This window comes from Melospiza melodia, chromosome 6, assembly GCF_035770615.1.
Source record: "Melospiza melodia melodia isolate bMelMel2 chromosome 6, bMelMel2.pri, whole genome shotgun sequence".
Taxonomy (NCBI): Eukaryota; Metazoa; Chordata; class Aves; order Passeriformes; family Passerellidae; genus Melospiza; species Melospiza melodia.
This window is the reverse complement of record NC_086199.1, coordinates 75,219,009-75,241,708: the sequence shown is the minus strand read 5'-3', so window position 1 is coordinate 75,241,708 and position 22,700 is coordinate 75,219,009. Positions and strand designations below refer to the sequence as shown.

The window sequence follows — 22,700 nt, the reverse complement described above, 5'->3', positions numbered from 1 at the left end:
AAACAATTCTTACCACTATTCACTGCTCCTGTTGTTTTGCACATAGGGAATGTGTTATGGAGATTATTTACCCCAAGTGATTTGTTAATTGGACACCGGTGAAGGTTGTTTTGATTCCTTGGCCAATTGGGCCAAAGCTGGGTCCTAACTGTCTCAGACAGCCATGGGTTTTTGTTTAGTATTCTTTTAGTATAGTATCTCTTCAGTAAGCAATTTAGTATAGTATTAGTGTAATATAGTATAGCTTAATAAAGCATATGTTCAGCCTTCTGATTCATGGAGTCAGAGCACATTATTCCCTGGCTGGGGGACTGCCTGTTTCTATGATATGGTGGGCCAGATACCACCCTTCTCTTTGCTGAGAAGTTGGATGAGAGTATCAGAGAATCACTGCTCATGATAGAGACAATAATTTAATTACTCAAGGGATTTTTTTTTGCTGCTCCCCTGTAAACTTCCCACACACTGTTTTGCTCTCTTTGTGTTGCTTTCTTCCCTTAAACTGCCCGAAAGACCAGCTGACAAACCACAGCAAGTCTGCTTGAAGGTTAGTGGCCAAACTTTGTCCATCAACACACTGTTGTGACCTGTAAGTCAGGAACATCCTGTTTCTAAACTCTTCACACCAACCACCTGTGTCTGCTTGTAGCAGACATCATAGAAGCCTGTGATGTTCACCTAACCTATGCTGTAGGCAATAAGTGGAATACATTGTGCCATCTTCTGTATCTCTCGGAGGAGGGTCTGAATATTGCATCCAAAAACTGCTGGTTGTGGGGAGAACATTGCTATGGAAACCAAACACAGAAATGTAGTTTTTTCTCCTTTTTTATCTTGTTTGGAATTTCTACCTTTGCAGGTCAGATTCTTGAGGACGCTTTCCTTGACAACAACTCAGTGTCCGGCAAAACTGTGAGGGAAGAAAAGAGCAGCAAAATAGAAATTATTTGGTGGAATGGCATGACTTTCTAGTCATGAGACAGGCATGAAGAGAAAAGGCTTCTCAGGGCAAAACCAGAAGAGCGCTGAGATGCAAGTCTTGCAGAGCTGACAGAATTGCCTCTGCACACACAGAAGGTAATAAACACCCAGAGGCTATGGAAAAGAATAGGGAGGTAGAGAGGCACTTTGGGCAAGCATTAGTACTGGAAAGCAAACCCCAGCAGAGAACCTCTGTTTCTAACTTTTGCCATCCCATGGCAACTACAGCTCTGTCACAGGGCCTCGAGAAGCCCTGTGAGCTGGTGACCATGGGCTCTTCTCAGAGGGCATTGGAAATAGCCCTGCTGGGCGTCTGCTGCTGGTCTCCAGCTTGGAACTGGCAGCACACCTCAAGATTGCCCAGGGTTAATGGCAGCAGAAATTCTTTTGTGACTACTAGGTGCAATGGGAGCTGATCAAGTTGCTTTACTCCTTCCATTGTGTTACTCCAGTTTGTGCAAGCTGCAAATGAAACATTCAAATTGGTCTCTGGGCTCTGCTGTTAGCACTTGCACTTCTCATAGAACAGTGATGGTTCTATTTAACTGTGGTAATTTTTTTTTTTTTAAATTTCATAGTAGAAGTTCCATAAGTGCATGGTTCCCAAGCCACATTTAAAGTGCTTTACACAGTTTAACAAAGCATGAATAAAACAGGCCCTGTGCTGTCAGGCACAGGCTTTTGTCTCTGAGGACTAGGAACGGTTTTCTGCAGAAGTGTGCAGATTTTTCATGAGACGTCACAAAATCCTTGTGTACACTGGGATTCCTAATGCAAACTAGAAATGCAACACACCCTCTAAAGCAAATGCTTTTGGCAACAGGCATTTAGCTCCTATAATATCTTGTAGGTTCAGCCCACAGAGAGTAGCTTGGTCCCTCAGAAGCTTTTGGGATTTGCTGCAGATCTCAGTCCTGCCCTGTGATCTGTGTCAGTCCTAGCCCATCCATGTGCAGCGTGTGGGTTACAGAGCTGAGCAGCTCCTGTCTCTGCAGCATCCCCAAGCCCTGCTCTGCTTCCCAGCATCTCACTGCTGGTGGTTGTGCTGTGCTGGCTTGTTCTCTCTGGCACTTTGCTTCAGGTCACTGCACAGTGTGTGGAGCACGTGGAGTGAGCCTACAGAGAAATGTCGCACCAGGGGGCTTTGCAGAGGTGGGCTGGCTCTTGCCTTTGTTCTGAGGAATGAGGATTTGCACAGCCAGCAAGTTTGTGTCTCAATATGATGGGTTGAAATTGGCACTGAACTGGACACTCCTCAGTTCAGAGGAGAGAAGTCTGCTGGGGGGAGCTGGGCATGCAGAGCTCATTGGGAGGGAGGCGCTGGCAGGGTTGGGGCTCATGGCAGTGCAAGTGTCTGAGGCTGTGCCAGCAGGGTAAATTGAAGGGGGGCCCCAAGTTGTTACTCCCTGGCTTGTTTTGTGCCCATATTGGTCAATTAGACCTTTCTGGTCTGTTAGGTCTTCCATGGAAAGATACTTAATGGGGATGGCTTGCAATTGATGCTTCTGGGGTTTGACAGAGCTGAGGCAATTGTGAAAATGAGCTTAAAACAAAGGAGAAGCATGGCAACCCCTGCTCCATTTGTTTTACTGGCACTAAATGCTTGTGAGAACTGCAAGAGCCGCAAAGTGTATGTCCTGTCACATGAAACTGCTGCTGGACTAATTTCACAGTAACTGTAAAATTATTAATTGCACTTACCTTTGAGAGTTTTACATACCTTAGTCTAATTAAGTAGTGATTCCTCATGACCCCTGGAGTATGGTTGTTCTTTTTGAACTTGGCCAAGCCTGCTGTTAAAAGGATGCACCTTGGGACCCTGAATTCCCCAGCTCTGGTTTTAGTGGCTGTTAGCACCACATGGCAGCTGATGTGCCTGTGTCTGATGGCAGACTATGACAATGCACAGAGATTAATGGCACTGTCTCTATTATAGTCTTGCTATTTCACAAGGAATCGGGCCTAGAGGAACATCCCTGTGTTAGTTGAGAAATGAGGCTCTCAAGTTTTCATAGACATGCACAGCATTAATTCCTTTACCTAAATCCCTCGCTTACAAAGTTAATTTTGCTATTTAAATAGTTTCTCGTCTCTTGGGCCATGTCAAAATATAAATCAGAACATGCTTTCAAACAGCAGAAGAGCATCTGATTCCATTCTGTCACTGAAAGGGAAAAGTATATGTGAAAATGAGAAATGGTGAAATAAGATTAGAAGGTTTACAGTACTTGCTGAAAATTTCATATGTGAAATTTTTTGGAGGTCTCAGCAATGTTTGGGACAAAACTTAATTTGTGCAAACTGTTTGCTAATCCCTAGTCTAGACACTCACATTTCCAGTGCCTATTCATCTTTATTTCTGCTTTATTGTAGCTTTTTTTTTGTTTTAATCTATCAGAGACCAGCAGTCATAAGGAGCTGGGCTCTTCTGCTCCCCTAACTCGCACTTCCAGCCTCAAGCATGGGGATAGAGGGTGTGTAACTACATCAAGGACTGAGGGGTATGAACTGTCCTGTTGGTATGGTAAAACGTTGGTATTGACTCTGCACTCAGCTGTACCTAATGTGCCTTTAGTACACCACAGCTAATATCTGCTTTTATTGACTACTTCCTGAAGTGAGAGGTGTCAAGGTGAGGAGACAGGAAAGAGGAGGGTAGATATTAGTCCACCCTTCAGACAGGGTTTGGCAGGGTTTCATAGAGAACCAGCACTGTTCCTGTCAAGTATCGTTTGACTTCACAGCAATAAATGTCCTGTAGTGCAACATCTATGTTCTAGGAATATAATCTGATAAAGCAAGTCAGTCCTTAAAGATAAGCTTTATATTCACTTTGTCAGGCTAGTTCATAACTGTCTAGGCTGCACTCAGGATTGTGTTTGCTCTGCTTTTTTAATCTGACTTTTCTGTCCTGTGGTTTGTAATGAGCTGTTATGTCTAGGGCTTTTCTGAGGGGTTGCTACTGTGCTGTGTCTGCCATATTTTGTATCAGCACAGACCTGGTGAACTGTAAAGGTCTGCAGTGCCCTTATTGAATTGCTTTTACTGTTTTCAGACGTATTTTCTATGTGTTGAGATAATTTTGAATTCTAACCCTGTTACCCAATGTGTCTGGCATTTTTTCTGGATTTCCTATGGATTTGACAAACTTACTGTGTCTGAATCCAAGGTATTTATGAAAACACTGAATAGTGCTGGATCGGAAACAAACCCCTAAAGACCTGCTTTTACCTCTCTGCTCTAGTAACAGCTAATAATTATGCTCTGGCAGTAACTTTCCAACCCGTTTCACACATTCTGCAGTAGTTTCACCCAGACTATTACTTTTCTAGCTTGCTATTGACAGCATCTTAACAGCCCCTACCAAAAACATCTAAGTCATGATGTATCTGTCTCCTGCTTCTCCATAGCCTTGAGCCTGATTACTCTATCACAGAAGAAAATTAGATTAGTCTGACATGACTTGGTCTTGACAAATCTCAGTTAGCCCCTATTTATTACCTTGTTATCTTCTTGGTGCTCATAGATGGATGTTTGGTTTCTTGTTGATTATCTATCGATTAGCTGCCTTTCTGGAAGCTGAAGCCAGGCCCTCCTAGCTATCATCCTCTGAATCCTCCCTTTGAAGAGAGCGCAAAGAGATACTGTCTGAGATAAAACTGCAAGTGGGACTTAACTCTTAACTGTCAATCATTTCCTAGTGCTCTTTTATCACTTTTTGATGTATAAGTAATGTGAGAGCCATAGTATCTAGAAGAATTACCCCCGAGAGTTCAAGTTTAAGTGTCATGGCTTTTAGGGCAATAAAGGGCCTTGCTGTCCCTGCCCACTCCCTGGGACTGGGAGGGGTCTCCCCAGGGTCTCGCAGGCCCTGCCCCAGTGATGCTGCAGCAGGACTGGTCTCCAGCTCCTCATAGCCTGGCCCTGCCAAGGTGTGCCCTCATCCTGTCCTTCCCCAGAGAGGTGCCCAATTCCTGGGGCCTAGGGTTGTTCCTGCCTGCCAGACCCTGCTCCCCAGCCCTTTCACTGTCCTGGGAAAAATGTCTCCTGAAGAGATCTTGTCATTTCCAGCATTTTCTAGTATCTTCCTGGCAACATAAACCAAAACCAACTGTTGCTTTTATGGGACTTGGAGGGACAAGAGATAAGTATCAAAGGGCAAGCGTGTGATTGCAAAGTATTTAAAGGTGTGTGGTAAGCTGGGCTTTTGCTTCAAATAAGCATTGTTTTCTAGGGCAAAAGGAAAAAGAGAAATGGAAACTGAGTTCAGCAAAACTCCTTGTATGATTTAAGGAAAGAAAACATTTCAGTTTTTAGAGGTATGAAAGTAATTGTTTTCTCATCATACTGAAAATACAAACTCGAGGAAGATTCTAGGCAGCAGGCTGTGCAAGCAGCCATAAAATAGCCAAGATGTTCCTGTAACCCAGCACCGTGCCCAGGTGATGTGGTGGTGGCTGCAAGGGGCAGAGGGGATGGCAGCAGCATCCCTGGAGAAGGGGTGGCAGAGCAGGACTCTGGAGGAGCGAGCAGAGGCAAACTCACCCACTGGAGTGTGCCTGTGTGTGTCCTACACAAGGGCAGATCCATAAACATTGCCTTGCTTGTGCAGTGGCTGAAGGAATTTCTCAGTGCTGAAAATAGTAGCTCTTTTTCTTTCCCCCATGAAAAGATGTTTGCCTCATTCTTGTATGATGAGAAAGGGAAATGTGAGCTCAGGCTAACTTTGGCTGTATTAGGCATAATTTTATGGCCCACTTTAATTTTTTTTCCTGACTTAATTCATCTCCTCTCCAAATGGAACAGTCCTAACTTCTAATTTCTCTTTATCCTCCAGTAGCTTCCTTCCAGATACAGGCTTGACAAAGCTTGTGCTCTGGCCACGGCTGCTGGGCTGCCACTGATTCCATAGAACTGCTCACGATGGTTTCAGATTTCTCTGTCCCATTTGCAGTGCACTCAATTTGCTGCATTTCCCATCTCGGCAGACTGAGTGCAGGGTTTCATTTGAGCTGTCCAGAGGGATGCTCAGATCTGTAGCCCGAGTGGTCACGGTTCATTTGAAATCCATCAATGTACATGAGTAGTTCAATTTATTTTTTCTAATGTTCATTGTCTTGCCCTTCTTTATGGTGAATTTCATTTGCCATCATCTTATCTGACTGTCTGGTTCTCCTAGGGCTGTCTGCACTAAAGGGTAGCCCTTGTCAGAGTAAGTTGCAGAGATGAATGTTCTTCTAAGCACTCTCCTGCTTAAGGAATTTGCTGTGGTGTTGGGTCTCTTGAATTCTAGCCCAACCAACATGCAGTGTGATACTGGGGACCATTCTCTGGTCTCTTGCTCTCGGTAACTCCTGAAAGGAGACCTTTAGCAGAGGGAGAAATGTGATCAAGCCTAGTAGTAGAGAGCATCCAAGCTATTTTACATAGAAGAATCTCAAGATCTGGGGATTACCTAGTGCTTTGGATGAGATGTGTAGGTGCAGGTATCTGCCTCTTGCAGCAGTTTTAGGGAGCTCGAGCACTCCCTTGCAAAGCTGGGAGTATTTTGTCTTCATGATTTGGTTTATCAAACAGCTACCACAGAAAATTTGTTAAACTACTTTTATTTTATAAACAATCTTGATTGCTTTATATGAAAGTATTTTAGAGTTTGTGGGTTGTTTCCAAATAGTCATGTACCTTAGAGAGAGCCAGACCTGTGCCTGTCTTCTCTCCTGATGACCCTGTGAATGGTTTTCAGGTGCTGATATTGTACTAACTCTGTGGCCTAGGAAAGTTGAGGGAAAATTAGGAGGGGAGAGGGATGGCCCTGGTCTTGTAACTCTTGTGGGGTACTGAGGACAGTCATGGACAGCTTTCAACTCTATCAAGGGCATCTGTGAGACTGGGCAAGTCTGAGCAAGGCACAGCAGGGAACCTGTTTAATCAGCTGCCTCTCTGTTTGTATGCAATGATTGTTGAATGGCTGAAACTGCTTTTCCTCAAAATATGGTGTCTCAGCCCCCTTGGCTGGAGACTGCTCTCAGACATTCATTGCCTGGAAGGGTTTCCAAATGCCTGCAGTCTCACACATTCTGTGTAACAGGTGCTAAAGGGAACTTGGCTCTGCTTGTGCTATCAGGAACAGCAGCTTCCATCCCAAGCTCAGTCAGTAAGGACAGCAAACAGCAAAGCCTGCAGTTTTAACACCCTGTCTGTGGGGACTCCTGCTTTCCTTTCCAAGCTCTTGCCTATCCTGCCTTCCCCCATACCTGAGCAACTTGCAGATGTGTGGCAATGTCTGAACTTATTACCTCTGTCTAAGCACGGGCCAGCTGCTGTCCCTGATGCTCTGATGCTTGTCTCTGCTCTAGATGACGAGGGCTCCCCCGGGGGAGAAGAGCAGCCGGCGGGGTTTTGACGAGAAGGCTTACTTGTCCTCCAAGGTGCTGAGGGCTGGAGAGGACCCCTACCGGCAGCACGCTTTTAACCAGCTGGAGAGCGACAAACTCAGCCCCGACCGGCCCATCCGGGACACCAGGCACTACAGGTACCCCGCTGCTCTCTGCTGTCTGTCTGTAACGCTGACAAAGCGTGTTTTGGGTTTTCCTTTGGTCCACTGTTTGACTGAATTTCATGGTTTAACTAGAAAGGTCTCGAATGCTTGGAGAGCCTTGACAAATTCAGTGCCAGCTTGAGACTTTTCTAACACCTCTTTTTCCAGGTCCAAGCATCAGCTTGTTTAAGCACAGCCCCTCCACTGCAGCTCAGATTGCTCATTGGACAGTTGTGTTTTTCCCTGCCCCTACACTCATGGCTTCCCTTGGCATCCTTCTGTCCTGGCTGCAAAGTGCACCTTTGTTGCAGCCTTGCTTTGCTCTGGTGTTCCTCACCTGCTGTGCTCTGGCTGTCTGAAGCTGGTTTTGTGTTTCTTTCCGTCCTGAACATCACTGGCTGAGGGCTGCTGGGGTAGGGATGAAACTAACATGCAAATTCAGTGTTCTGTACCTTGCAAAGTGCTTGTCAATTCTGTCCTTGTGTCATCTATTCTGCTGAAAAAAATTGTCCTTACATTGCTAATGGTGCTTGGGTAACTATTTTGTAGTTCCTGGAGGACAAAAAGGTAATGCTTTAGTACAAAAAGATTATTGAAAACTGTGGGTTTAATAGTAATAGGACAGTATACAGTAGTCTACTTCAGTCCTAGACTCTGCCTAGAAATATGTATGGTTCTAGGTGTGATATGGTTGCAAGCAACATTTCCCAGCAGCTGGGAGCAGGAAACCAGGCATCTAACTTGATAGAAATTGTGAAAGGGATGCCAGGAGACATGGAGCTCTGTGAGCCTGCCAGCACTGACAGCCCTCAGAGTGTTTTTTGAAGGCAGTCAGTCAGGACCATGGTTGTGGGATCCAAGTCTTGTGCTGCTGTTCTCCAGCATAGTATTTGGAACTGGCTTCCTAGTGACCCAGAGGCAATAGTGCCATGTTCTGTGTTGCTGACAAGTCTCCCTGCAATGCAGAATTGCTATTTTCTGTTAATCTGCTGTCATGTTCTGGCCTAAAACCAGCTCACTTCAAAGATAAATTATTGTTTATTTTGATCTGTGATAGCATGCAGAGCATGCTTTTTGTGAAGAGCCTCATCTCTGCACTTCAGTCAGAAAAGCAAAATATATGTGATTCCCTGCAAATGTATAGCTGTTTCAGACCCAGCTTTTCAAGGATTACCTTGAGTAATGGAGAGTCTAAAGTAGGATATAATCAGAACAAATAAACCTATTTCCATGTTTCTCCCCTTTGCAGGGAGTAATTTGGGAATGAGCAATCTGTGTTTGATTGTCTTATGTTATAACAATATTGGAGTAGTTGCTAGGATGACAACTCAGGATGAGAACTTATTTCAGCTGATACAAGTTAGATTGTGGACTTAGCTCTTTGTTTAAGGAATGGGAGGAGTCTGTAGATCACTAACATAAATTTTTCTTCAGGCACCCAAGCCAGAGCATGGACATACTTGACTTAACATCCCACAAGCTCCTTCTGACTTAGCATGCATCTGTTTCTTTGATCCAAAGCAAAGACAGGGTCAACTTTTAAGCACAAACCTTGTCCTTGTTCCCTGGGATGCTGTGGTAATGCTAAAATACTGGGAAAGCTTCCCCAAACGACCCATACATCAGCCTCTTCTGCTTTTCCACTTCCTGATTCCTTAATACATTTTGTGTGCATTACATCATGGAGTTATTTTGAAACAATAATAAATATGATCTGTCTCAGGTCTGTTCTCACATTGTCCACTTTAGTCTTTATCAGGTTTCTCTATATGTTTGAAAATTGCTGTATGAAGCTGCTGTCCCCTTAATAAAACACTGCAATAAAAGTCATAAACCAGTAGGATTGAAAGTAATGATGAAACTCTAGTCACAGTTCAGCAGTAGTTGTAAAAGAATAGTAAGTAAATGTGGAAGTACAAGTAGTGGGTCTGAGAAGTGAATTGTATTCCCTGTCAGGATGGAGATTCAGTCTGTGCAAAGCCTTGAGTTGTTAAAAGTAGGTGTAGATTCTCCATCAGACAGGAAATTAGAGCACACTGACTGCAGTTTGGCACCATCTGGAAGTTAAGAAGGCAGATGCTTTGGAGGAGCAGGTCAGCCCAAATCAGCCATGCTCAGTATCTGCCAGAGTTGGATTCAGGATTCATGTCTGTGAGTTTTTTCCCTCACAGAAACTTTGCTCTCCACAGGGAGAAGCAGCCTGGTGCAAGTTAATCCTTGGTTCTTAGTGTGAGAATGTGTGTATGTACCTAACCTCACAAAATCAGATGAGAAGCTAGAAAGAATTGCTCTTCATTGCCAGCAGGTCCATTAGTGTTGGGCCTCAGCAACTCCCCAGCACAGATCACAGAACTAGCTAGTGTTTTCCTTTCTGTGAAGGTTGTGTCCAAAGAATTTGAAGTGCTTTATACAGCAATGCCTGGGTGTACCAGCTCTATGCATGCTTAGCATGTCCATGTCCTGTGCATGAATAAACAAGATTTTATGTTGAATCACAAGTAAAGCCAGGGACTGGAGTCCAGAACTGAAACTTAGTTCACTATAAAACCCATATGACCTCCTTAGCATGCAGGTTTGTGAGTTTAGGTATCACAGCCTCCAAACTTTGCTTTTCAATGGGCACAGTTCTTTTTAAGCTCTGCCATCCTTGGTGCAGGGGCTGCTGAGGCCTCCCTTGCTGCAGCTCAACCGTGCTGGTTCTGACTTTAGCAAGTTACTCTTTTTAGAAATTCCAGGTACGCTGTTGCAGTACTGCTGCTGGGTAATGTTTGGCTTACACTCCTGCTGTCCTGTGCTGCAGGTGCACTTCTGTACGCTATGACACTGACTTGCCAGCCACCAGTGTCATCATCACCTTCCACAACGAGGCGCGATCCACGCTGCTCCGCACGGTGAAGAGGTGAGCTCAGCTGGGCTGCCGGGCCTGGATGGTGCCGTCTGGGAGTGCTCTGGGGGAAAATTAGGCATTTTACAGCAGCTAGACAAGCAGGGTGGCTGCAGTTCCCCAAGTGATAGCGTTCTGCTCTCAAGATGGCCCACTAGGATGGGCCAGAGGCTTGGATGGGCATTGTGGGCATATCTTCAAATGCAGAACACATCTGCAGTTAGCCACTGTATGGCTCCAATTGGGGAAATCACAAGCAGCAAGAAAGGGTTGTGTGACATTGACATTCTCTGCAAAATCTCTTTGCCCAGGATTTTTCTCCAGGGAAGCTGAGAACCTCAGAGAAAAAGGAAAACAACTATTATCTCATTTGCTTCTCCTGTGTTTTGGTCATCTGGAGTGTTTTTGGAGATGTTTACCACAGGTGATTGTTTCATTGGGTTCTGGTGTGAGTTGCTTTCACTCATTGGCCAATCAGTGTCAAGCTGTGTCAGGACTCTGGAGAGAGTCACGAGTTTTTATTACTATCTTTTTAGCATGTTGTAAGTATTCTTTCTGTATTCTTTAGTATAGTTTAGTATAGTATTCTTTAATATTATATAATATAGTATCATAAAATAATAAATTAGCCTTCTGAGAACATGGAGTCAGATTCATCATTCCTTCCTTCTTCGTGGCACCCCACAAGTACGAGAGGTAGCTGGGCCTGCATCCACAGGTGAGAGCAGTCTTAAGTCTCAACCAAGGGTGAGCTTGGTTTGGAAGAGTGAGGGGGGACTAAAGACAACACTGCGTGCTGCTAGGTGCAGTGACAAGCCCTTGCTCGTGGTCCCTTGCTGGTAATCAGTTGCTGAACACCTGGCCCACCAGGTGTACCCTGGGGCTTTGCACGCAGCTCCTGCTGAGCCTGCAGGACACTTGCTATCTTGTACCAGTGTCTCCTCATATCTGAGTAACAGCAGTGGCCAAATCTAGCTAAGTAAATAGGTGGCATAGGGCCTGTCAGCAGCACCAAATAGATGGAGGCTTGCAGTCATCTGTACCACAAAGCGATGTTCCAGCTGCTCCTTCACTGCCCTCTTCCATCACCCCCACAGAACCCAGGGATGCTCTTTTCCTTTTACTTCCCACAGAAAAAAAATGCCCTCTGACTTCTCTGAATCACTAAGTAATTTCTCAAAGGGTCTCTGAAGCCTGCAAGCAGGCCTGGGAACATTGAGGTTGAAGGGAGAGTGAATTGTCTGTGTAGCAGTTTGAGCTGATGGTATCACTAACAGAAATGCATTATTCATCATTGCCACTTCTTCCCTTGACAGGTCCTGTGGACTTAAAGAAATGTGCTATGTGAATAAAGAAACAGGCTTTTTCAAGTTGGCCTCATGTCTAGAAGGCTGTGTTTCTGCCACCAAGTCTGGTGCTATTGTGTTTCCAGAGACCTGTATATATTGCATTGACATGTTTTGCCTTTTTATTTCTATAATTTTCTTTTCCTTTCAACCATACAATGAGTTCTGCAGAGTCACTGTCCAGAAAATGGGCAGGCTTATTTGGAATCATGGTGCTGCTAGGGCAGCTGAAGGAGATTTCTGCCTTTTCAGTAATAGGTCAGACAGTAGATAGGTGCTGAGAAACCATGGTAGTATGTCCTACTTTTTCTTGTCCCGGAAAGCCCAGAACTGGATACAGCACTTAAGATGTGGTATTACCAGTCTCTCAGATGTGGTCTCCTGCAACCAGAGCCCCCAACAAAGACCTTGAAAAATGGGTGATCCATCTGAACAGCCTGGAGGACTGCTGTTGTGAGGAGCTGGCTGCACTCTGCTGTGAATGGTGTAGTGAATGGGATTTCCTCCCAGGCCTCTGGCTACAGCTGGGCTCTTCATTGCCAGATGATTTACGGCCAGTGCATGTGATGGATTTACTCCTTCCTTAAATCTCATCAGAAGTGTCAATAATTTATCCCTGTCTCATGAGAGATCCTGAAGGCTGAGTCCTTCTTGGGCTCTACAGTATTTGCCACACAAGCAAGCATTGGCTAGTAGCCTTGTCTTTGAGCACTGAAGATTTGACATCCATACACAGAAGTAAATGTTCACGTCATGGCTGCACTGCTAGAAGAGGCATAGGCATAAGTCTGACTTACAGGTTGACACTGATGCTATAGAGGGATTTGACAGAGCTCTTCAGGGCCTCTTCTGTAACCTGAGAGTCCCATCTTTCAGCAAAACTCATCTGAATGTGCCGGCTGAATTACTGCTGTGAGAGTAATTGTTGTTCAAGTCACACACACAGTCAGTGCACCAGTACTATGTAATTACTTTGCATCCCTGGCACTTCAGGATAAGTCAGGTATCAAAGGGACAGGACTGTTCTGTTCTATTGGGTTTATGACCTGGCTGTGAGTCTGCTGAGGACCACAGTAATATTAAGCAGCAGGAAGCATAAAATTGCTCTGCCTGCTTACCTGCTGACTAGTCAGGCTTGCAGCTTGTCGTTATTTCTACATCTGCAAGAGCTGTCTTAAACCAGGTAGAGCATGATTATTTGGATAATTAGAATGAACCATTTGAGATGCATCTGGTGAAAGTTAAATGTGATTCCACTGTTACTATGGGCCTTTTCCCAAGTTCAGTTATCATGATTACACTGTGGGAATGCTATAAGAGAAATGGGTGTGAAGGAGGAAAAGTGATGAAAATGAGCAGCACTAAAAGCAAAATTTTCTATGTCTGAAAACATTTTTACAGACCTAATATTTTGAGGTGGATTGAAAATGTATTACCAGTTGAAATTTTCATAATAGAGGTCTTTGCAAGTGTGGCTTTTGAGTATCTGAATTTAGGCACTCAAAAACCAGACATAAGACTTTGGGAAATTCTAGAATGAAATACATGAAAAGGGTACTGGGATTGAACTGATCTTAAACCCAGAGAGAGCCCAAATGCACTCCCCTGGGCCAGAATTACCTTATTGCAAGGTAATTCAACCAAGTGGCAATGCTGGTACAAAAGGTCTTGGGAAGTGACCCAGGGATGATACTCCTGCATCACAGGCTTATTTCAGGGTCATCTAAACCTGACAGCTCTAGGGGCCAGATCCTAATCTGCATACCCTTCTTGCTAACCTCACATGCACATGGACTTAAACGCCTCTGGCAGCTCAGCAGTTGCCTTCTCCCTTCTGTCTCTGGGATCTCTGCTGCTGGGTGGAAGCAGGAGGAATGATGTGCTGTTGTTGCTCCTTGAGGATGGGGAAAATGTTTGTGTATTAGGGAGAGGGGGAAAGAGAAGAGTGACCTTGAAGAGGAATAACATATTCCCTCAAGTACCCTGTTGCTTATTCCTCCTGGTCTTCAGAGGCAGCATGGGCTGCATACCTGCCTTCTAGTGTGGGCTCCAGCCATATGTTTTCAGTGTAGAGGGAGACAACTGGTTAAAAATATCCAGCAAGAGTTTAAAGACGGGGAATAGTGGAAAAAAAAAATGGGAAATGGGCCATCAGACGAAACCTGTGAAGGTGTCAGTTCAAATGGCTGTTGCTGGCATCCTCAGTCCTGCAGGAGATGTGTGTCAGTCAAGAGCTGTTGCCTGTTTTGATCTCTTTTCTTTGCTACGACATAGCTGTCACTCTCAAATCAGTCACTTGCTTGGCATCCTGTGCTCCTTCAGAAACAATTGTCACTCAAAAGGCATTTTATGTCATTGATGTCTATGCATGATTAATCTTTAAGCCATACCTTCAGTCTGCTGCTGGGAGCGTTCTTGCAGAAGAAAAAGTCAAGTGCTTTGTTGTTTGGTCCCTCTCTTTCTGATCTCAGAAAGTCATGATTGCAGTGGCCTTTTGGTTTTGGTGCAAATGTAAAGGTGAATTGTGAGGCTCTAAGTCACTGGATTTGAACAGCTGTCAGTGACTATGCAGAGGGCCTGTGAAAATCCTGATTAAGAGGATTCTGTTGTAATGCTAGAGCATTGGTGTAGCATCTCATTACAATGGCAATTTAAAGAATGGAAAAAAAGGATATTATGTTAGAGCAAAGGGAAAAAATATACTCTTCTGCTAACATCCAGAATAAACAAGATTATCTGGGAACTTAGTGGGGGCTGGACAGAAGAGAGAAACTCATTTGCAGTGCTGATGTCATGTTCATGCAAGAGAGTAAGGATTCTGATACTGAAAGAAAGAAGCTGTGAGAAAAGGCAAAGGAGATAGGGAATCCAAAAGATGAGGGGGGAACAGTCCATGTTTCTGCTGTAGAAGACAATTGTCACTTGGATTTTGAAATTCTACTAATACATTTTTGTGCCTGAAAGTGTTTGTCATGGCATTCTCTGCACCTCAGTGAGGGGAAACATTAGGATTACTGTGCTCCTTGCTAAAAGGACAGGTATGACTAAGTGCAAAGAAGATTAAGTACCTTTCCCAAGGATCTACAGCAAGTGATTGCAGAGCTGAGAGAAGAACAGGGCACTGTACAGTGAGCTGTGAACTCCTCAAGGGATGTGTTCTCTCTACTGGGGAATCAGTGGGCAGGTAGAGAACAGAGAACAAATTGGGGCTTTTTTCCCAGTTATGTTGAGTTGACAGATCTGAAACTTGTGGAGAAAATGTGAGCATTGCCAATAGTCAAGCTAGTGGAAGAAGGTGCAGAATACCACTTCACAGCCATTATACTGCAGTCTGTCTGGGTTGTTTTGCATTGTGTTTGCACAGACAAGAATTTCAGTGCAGGGCAACCTTGTCTGTAAAATATGCAGATGGTGGTTGTGCTGAGAGAAGCTGCCCTTAGAATGGCACTGGAACATGCCCCCACCTCCCACCCTACCATACTAAAGGATCTAGAGAGACATAAGCCAAGAGAAGCAAATGAGATTCAGCTTTGGAAAATGCAAGCTCAGTCATCTAGGGACATGTCAGCTCAAAATACAAATACTATGAGAGGTGTATAAAGCAATGTGAATCTGAAATAGAGTGGGATGTGATACTGAGCAGCAGAACAGTCAGAATTGTGCTGTATGAGAAAGCAGAACACTCTTCCAGACTGAGGGAACTTTGGCTCTGTATGCAAAGCCATCAGTGGTGTTACTTAACAAGATGGCAATTTATTTCTCTACACCTTCATTCCTAGGAGAATGGGACTATTCTTGTTGTCTGTTTCCTATATCAAACAACAACAACAAAATCCAAAAGAGAAAAAAAGCCAGAAATTTTTCTCCAGTGTTGCTCAAAAGAGCAGGTGCCACTGAAATGAGACAGATTGCTAGAACTAGGAGGACAGTGTTTGCCTCTGTTTTTAGTATTAAAATTTGCACAACTGCTCTCATCATTGGACTGCTTAAGCATCACTGAGCAACCTTGTTGAAGGTAATGAGGACCTGCCTGTCACAGAGGCATTGGAGGAGGCTTGGAGAGGGAATATTCTGTCTGATGGTAGTAAAGCCAAGAGAAAGATTTGAAGAAGCTCATGGAAAAAGAGTTCAAGCATTTTAAATGAATGAGACTGGTAAAGAGGTCGGAACTGAACTGCTCAGACTCCAAAGTACTAGAATGCTTTGGTGTCTGGGGAGGGCAGAAGCTTTTCTGTGCTTTCCTCATGTGTGTCCTACAGATGCAAACTCACTGCAGACCCAAGGGTATTACATGGTATGGTGCAACCAGCCTGAGGAATGGGGGTGCTTTCAGCAGGTGTGGTGCTGGTTTGAAAGACAGACAGGTAACAAGCAAATGAGGGAAAAAAATCCAAATCCAAAATATTGCCAGTGCTTCCTTCCAAAGAAGGGAATTGGTGAGAAAGCTGAGCAGGTCGCACCTGTTGCACTGAGGTAGAGCTCCTTGCTGGGAAAGTGGCAGCTCTTTATGCCCTCCAGCAGCGATGACTTTCACCCAGAGGCTGGCAGGTGGGAATGGCCATTGGGCTGCCTTGGGGCAGGTGGTTCTCTCCATTTCACCTCTGCTTAGGGGCAGAGCGTGCTGCGGCATCATTTGCTAGCTGCCCCAAGCAGGTCTCACAGTCAGCTCCTGGCTGTGGGTCCTTGTAAGGTCTGGCTGAGTGCCACAGCTCTCTGGGATATTCTCACTTGTAGCTTGGTCCTGCCAATGAACACTGTTACCAGGGCAAGGTCACTGCTTCCCCTTTACTGGAGTTCAGTATTGCTGCTGTATTGCATAGCACAGCAGGTTTCTATCAGTCCTAACATTGTCATTGTTATGGCAGCTCACAAAGTGGCTTTTTCTTTCCTGGGTCCCTGCAGTGTTCTGAACCGCAGCCCTCCCAGTCTCATCCAGGAGATCATTTTGGTAGATGACTTCAGCTCAGATCGTAAGTCTGCACCTATTTCCGTGACATTTATTTCTTTCTTTCTGTTTTTCCGTTTTTTGTTTGCTCTCTTGAGTCCCCCTTCCTCACAGATTCCCTCATGTCTGTATGCAGGAGAAAAAGAAAAGAAAGTGTGTGTTTAATGTCCCTGCATGGCAGAGGCCAGAACTTCCTCTCTTTTTCTTTCCATTGGGTCTTCCATTTCTGTCAGTGTGGCAGTTTTTGCTAGGTTGCCAGAGATCTCTGTCAGGTTTCATTATGCACCATTTGGTGAGCCATTTAGCAGAGATATCCATGTAGCAATGCTGTATGTGAGCAGAGCAGGTACTTACAGACCAAGAGGCAAGAAGAGGATGCAGTGGAGCATACAGAAAATTGCTGCCTGGGGTCCTGCTGGCAGGCTGAGGCTGTCTGTCTCCATGTGCCTGGGACCCCAGGTGTCCCTGTGGGAAGCTGTGGCAGAGTTACTGCTTTGGACAGCGCCATACTTTGTTCTGCAGCTTGGTACAGGGATGGAGTGTCTACTGCATCAGTTCCACCAGAGCTGCAGACTGGAGGCTCTGGAGTCTTTCCCTCTGTACAGCTGCCCTTGCTCCTGGCTGTTGTGTAGTAGTTGTGAGGTGGTGGGCAGAGAAGGCTTCCTGCTTCCCCCATTATGTGTTCTGGATTCAAGGATTATCTAGTTATGTACCATTTATAGTGGTCAATAATTACTCCTTCAAAACACTTTACAGATAGCTGTGAATGCCCACCTTGGCCTGCTGAGGTAAGGAAGCAATGCTATTTTGATTTTGCAATGCTTATGTAGCTTTGGCCACAAAAAACCATTTTAAAGGTGGATGCTGAGATGAGGGATTTGAGTTTCTGAGGGCCTTACAGTATGTTTTGAATAAGTACCAAGCTGTGCTCAGCTGTTTAATTTCAGTGTTTCTGAGCACTTCCAAGAATCCTAAGTGTTCCACATTCTGCACCTAAAAATTCAGTTCTTAAGGGGAAAACTGTTCCAGATAAACAGTGATGGATTTCTGGTACCTTTTCTGCACAGGGCTCAACCACAAACTCCCATTTAGGCTCCTCAGTAAATAGAAGGATTTTTAAAAGGCTCCATCCTGTCACAGCTCTTATTTTTTCACTGGGAGCTGGATATTTATGGTTATAGCCACATCCCTGAGACACGTTCATGGAGGCACTTCAGCACATGTTTGAGGTCTGACACTTTGCTTTAATACCTGCCTCAGTTTCTCCTAATGTACTGAGAGTTTGTCATCTCTGGCAAGTACCTACAGGCAGAGCCATGTGCTCCACTCCTGCAGAGTGAACGACTGAGTAAGGATTCTCATACCTGAACTTGTGACTTGGCCAAGATAAGAGCATTGCCTTCCCTTGTAGCAGAGTTCCAGGAAAATCTCGATGCTCTGTAATTCAGAGCACCTGCCACTTCCCTTGGATGAAGCAGCATCTGCCAGAGTGCCAATGTAAGAGCAGTATTTCAGATTGCACAGATCCTTGAGAATGGAAATGCTTGTACAGGAACGTGCTAAGAGGTGCACTTTGGCTAAGGGCCTTTGCATTGTCCCCAGAGTGCTCAGTCTGTGGGAAGATGACAGCAGGAAGGAGGGGGCATGAGACATGTAAAGGAATTGGAATAAACATGGAAATTGGGGTGAATTTGATGGAGCAAGAAAAAAGAGCAAGTTAGAAATTGCTGTTCCTATGACATCTGCTGGGGCAGGAATAGAGAGGATGACAGAGAATTAAAGAGTCAGTGCTTATTGGTGTCTGGCTGGAGCAGGTAACTGTTCCTCTCCCTCATCTTCCCTAGGTAATGGAAATGAGGGATGCCTGGAGTTTGTAGCAAGCTGCCAGCAAAGTCCTTAGTCAGGCATCCATGTGTCAATGTGCTGGTGTCTCCAAGGAAGCAAGCTGCATCCCAGTGGCCTTTATTAAATAAATCAAATGGAAACTGCCCTGAGAACAAATGGCAGGAGATGCCCAGATGAGCCACTGAAGGAAAAGAGAGCAGCTAAGATCACTTTGTTACAGAACTCTCCTTTCCTTGGCACTTTGGTGATTTGCAGTCCCACTTCCCTGTGTTCCCTCCTTTTTATTAGTGCCCAGTGCCAGGCTTGCCAGCACATGCCCCATTGTCCTTGGGAAGTGCTGAGCAGGGGAGATGGAGGCCTGGCTGCTCAGAGGATTGGGAAACATAGGCTCAACTGTTGAGGAGGACAGCCAGCAGGGAGTGCTCTTCTGTGTGCTCTATAGACAACAGGATTGAGGCCATCACACCGATTACTGTGATGTTAAGTGAAAGCACAATTTCCCCTCCGACGGAGAAGCAAGAGGACAGTTAGCTGGGGCTCTCTGCTGAAGCCAAATAATTCATGCATGTATACTAAATGTCTTTTTTGCCTTCCCCAAGCTGAGGATTGCCAGCTCCTTACCAAGATCCCAAAGGTCAAGTGTCTACGAAACACCCATCGAGAAGGTGAGCGTGGGAAGCTTTCTAAGTACAAAGATCTTGCCTATTTTTCCACATGACCCTGGTTGCCTCCCAGCTGTTTACAGCTGTTGTTTCTTACAGTTAGAGTTTATTTTTTCATTTTAAGCATTTGGAAGTTCTGTGGAGGGAGAACGCAGCTTATCAACTCTTAGGCTTCAGGGGTCTCATGTAATACTTAAATAATGAGAAGAGGTGTCCTGAGGCCTTGGCTGGAACAAAGACCATATTTTAAGATCTTTATGAATAAAGATCCAGATGTAAGTCTCGTCCTTTTAAACACAAGCTAACTCTTGCACCTTCAAGTCAAGATAACAAGCTGTGTAGGAGACATGGGAGAAGGAAAAACAATCACATATCTATCATAAAGAGATACAATTAAGGAAAGTTTTTTCTCATCTATCTGCTACATGCATAAATGACTTTCCCAGCTGCTCTTTAGTTTGACCCACATGTGCTGGCTTATTTCTAAAGCTGTCAATGCACAGCAGCTTTGGAGCTAGGATCTAGAAGTAGAGACAAAAATCACTGTTTAGTTCACAAAGAGCATCCCACATAGTCGGATGGTCTGTAGGAAAGTAAGGAGTCATCTGGGAGCCAGGCTGATCTCTCTGCAGGGCAGAATAAGGGACAAATAGGAATAAAGCAAATAAGCAGTAAGGAAGCCAGAAAGCAGAGAGAAGAATTTGGCCATGGGGAATTGGTGATGTAGGCAGCAGGGTGCTCAATGGGAGAGTGAGTGAGCAGATAGCAGCCAGGTGTCTGTGGGCAGGGCTGGAAGGGAAGGGCAAGGAGCCAGGTGGAAGTTCTGTGTCATGGGCAGAAGTGACAGGAGAGGTCATTCATTGTGTGCTGGGAGCGCTCATCTGACTGTCCCCAGGGTATGGCCTCACAAAGTATGTTTTCTGAAGGAGGCTCAAATGTTTCCTTTCCTAAGCTTCCTGCTCCTTTGCTGCCCTTTTCCCTTCGTAGGGCTGATTCGCTCTCGGGTGCGAGGAGCTGAAGTGGCGGCTGCTGACATCCTCACCTTCTTGGACAGTCACTGTGAAGTCAACAGTGAGTGGCTGCAGCCAATGCTTCAGAGAGTGAAGGAGGTGAGCACCACGTCCTGCTCTGGGATGGGTGGAGCTGCCTGGCCTGTGCTGTTGGATCCTCTGCCCTCACATGTGTCAGCAGAACTGGTGAGAGCAAGGTACTCCTCAGGCAGACTGTTGCAGAGGAAGGTGCAGCCTGAGCTAGGTGGGTGAGAGATCCCTGATGGGATTCTGTTCAGCCACTGTGACAAGGCAGGAGGTCCAGAGTGATGGGATGCAATGCTGAATGCTGGAACCACCAACCTGTACTTCTTGTCCCTTGCAGGCATTGTGCTTCCTTGACATGTTCACCTGTATGTAGGACATCCCCTTGGGCAGCATACATGGTGCAATTTTTCCATAGTTTCCATCTCCCCTGCTGCTGGACCCTCCCCTTTGCCTTGTCTCTGCCAAATTTTTCCTTCTATTAATGTTCCCACTGAGCTGCCACCATACATCACCTTCATGCAGGCAGCTTCCTGTCACAGAGAAGCTGCTTGTGACTGCAGGGATGTTCCCTTTGATGGTTCACTTGGCAAAGGATTGATGGAAGGCTGGAAGAATGAAAATGAGGCAGAAATATTAGCAGCTGTCACCCTGACTGCGCTGCAGAATGGAGGGAGAGATCATACAGCTCTGCTGTAAGAAAAGGCAGAGGAGGGGTGATGGGAGAAGTCCTGCTTGCACGTGGCTGTGATTGTTCCCCTCTGAAAGGAGGATCCCATGAAGTAATGGGCCTTAGGAGAAGGGATGGTGGCTTTAATGATGCTTTGTAAGCATGTCTGATTAGCTTAATATGAGAGAGCAGAAGAAGATGAAACTTCAGAATTGATGAATTAAAAGCTTCTGCTTTTTATACTTGTTCAATAAAGCTCATAAATGTTTACTTTACTTATTGGTCTTTAAGTCAAGCTGCAGCACCAGCACAGGGGTTCCTAAGCAGAAAGAATCTCATTCATTTCTTTAGAGAAGGATCTAAAATACAAAAGCCTGTCTGCTAACTCTAGTATACAAATTTTTTAGTGATTTCAAATCAACCTATTTCTGACCTACTTTCTACATTTCTGATGTAGATCCTGTTATAGATTTCAGTCTTGCCCTAGCCAGTCCTGGCACTGATTGGTTGGAGTAGTGGCTGGCACACCAGGCTGCCAGGTGGGTGCTGGATTCTCAAGCTGGGCAGACACATCTGGCTGGGCCACCATCACAGCTCAGAGGGGGAAAAGCATGAATCCTCTTACCAAGGATGTCCCATGCTAGCTGAGTGTGGTACATCATGAGGAACTATTGCAAGGCACAAAATGAAGGTTTGATAGGAAGGGCATGGATGCTGGCAGCTGCCCAACAACAAGGTGCTGTTTCTGGCATTTCTAGCTCAGTTTCATCTTACATGGCAGCTGTCACAACACTGTCTTTAATGCTCTGTCTCATGATGTTGAAAAATTGTTTGACTTCTATGAACTAAAAGGATTTCAAGAGAAAAATGTAAATGTCTATATGCCTTAATGGCAATAAAGTACTCACAATATCTTGATATTATAATGTATACAATGTGTCATATGTATTATAAAGTTTGCACTATGAATCTTAAATGTGGAGCCTTCATTCCTAGTACTTCCTAGGTAAATGTATTATTAACTAAATGCATTATTAGGGGTTTGATAATTTCTAGGCTGATGATAATGAACTAATTTGGATGGCTGAGCAGAAGGTGTGCTGTCAATAGATATCAGAAGTGAGCACAAAACCCTTGGGACAGTGATTGGTGCCCTGTGACTTGCACAGGAAATAAAGAGCTGTTTCTTAGCAGCATCCCTAGGTGTTGGAGTCTGACTCCATTCCCCACATCCATGGAGTGCAGCTGGCTGGTACCCACCATCTCCATGTTTGGATTTAGTGGCCACAGATCCCTTGCACAGCTGCCAGAACCATATTGGAGAAACCAGACAAAGATTTACATGTGCAACTTTGTGTTTCCCGATCTCTGGCAGCTTTCCTTGACATTGAAGAAGGCCTGACCCCTTTATTCCCCCTCCTTTCTCTCTCTCCCTCAGGATTATACCCGAGTGGTGAGTCCAATCATTGATGTTATCAGCCTGGATAATTTTGCCTACCTGGCAGCATCAGCAGATTTGAGGGGAGGTGGGTATAATGAATGGCTTATGTAAGTTTGACCTGAGGGATGGTGCACGATAAATAAGTTGTGTTCTCTTCAGCTTTCCATGAAAATAGTGATGATCTTTCTGATGGGTTATCTCTCCCTTGTTCTCTGCAACTTGCAAAGTCAGATCTTTTCAAGAGTTAGAACAAAACTCATAGTATTTTCCTCTTGACCTTGAATCACTGTCATAACACTTAGCAATTTCAGGACTTAGTTAATTGATGAAATATCTCACTGTGTCCTCACTATG

At 44.9% G+C, this 22,700-nt stretch overlaps 1 protein-coding gene across 3 annotated transcripts in view; it reads left to right on the top strand.

Moving 5' to 3' along the window:
- Window positions 1–22,700, top strand: part of GALNT16 (polypeptide N-acetylgalactosaminyltransferase 16) — a 75,477-nt gene that overhangs the window by 30,884 nt on the left and 21,893 nt on the right. For 2 of the 3 annotated variants that reach the window (XM_063159263.1, XM_063159265.1), the window contains exons 2-7: window positions 7,338–7,513; window positions 10,320–10,418; window positions 16,652–16,719; window positions 19,139–19,204; window positions 20,189–20,310; window positions 22,344–22,431. In XM_063159263.1, the coding sequence (XP_063015333.1) occupies window positions 7,338–7,513; window positions 10,320–10,418; window positions 16,652–16,719; window positions 19,139–19,204; window positions 20,189–20,310; window positions 22,344–22,431 (619 nt within the window). Of the gene's footprint in view, window positions 1–890; window positions 1,078–7,337; window positions 7,514–10,319; window positions 10,419–16,651; window positions 16,720–19,138; window positions 19,205–20,188; window positions 20,311–22,343; window positions 22,432–22,700 lie in introns of those variants that run through there. The other variant, XM_063159264.1, reaches the window with a different exon arrangement.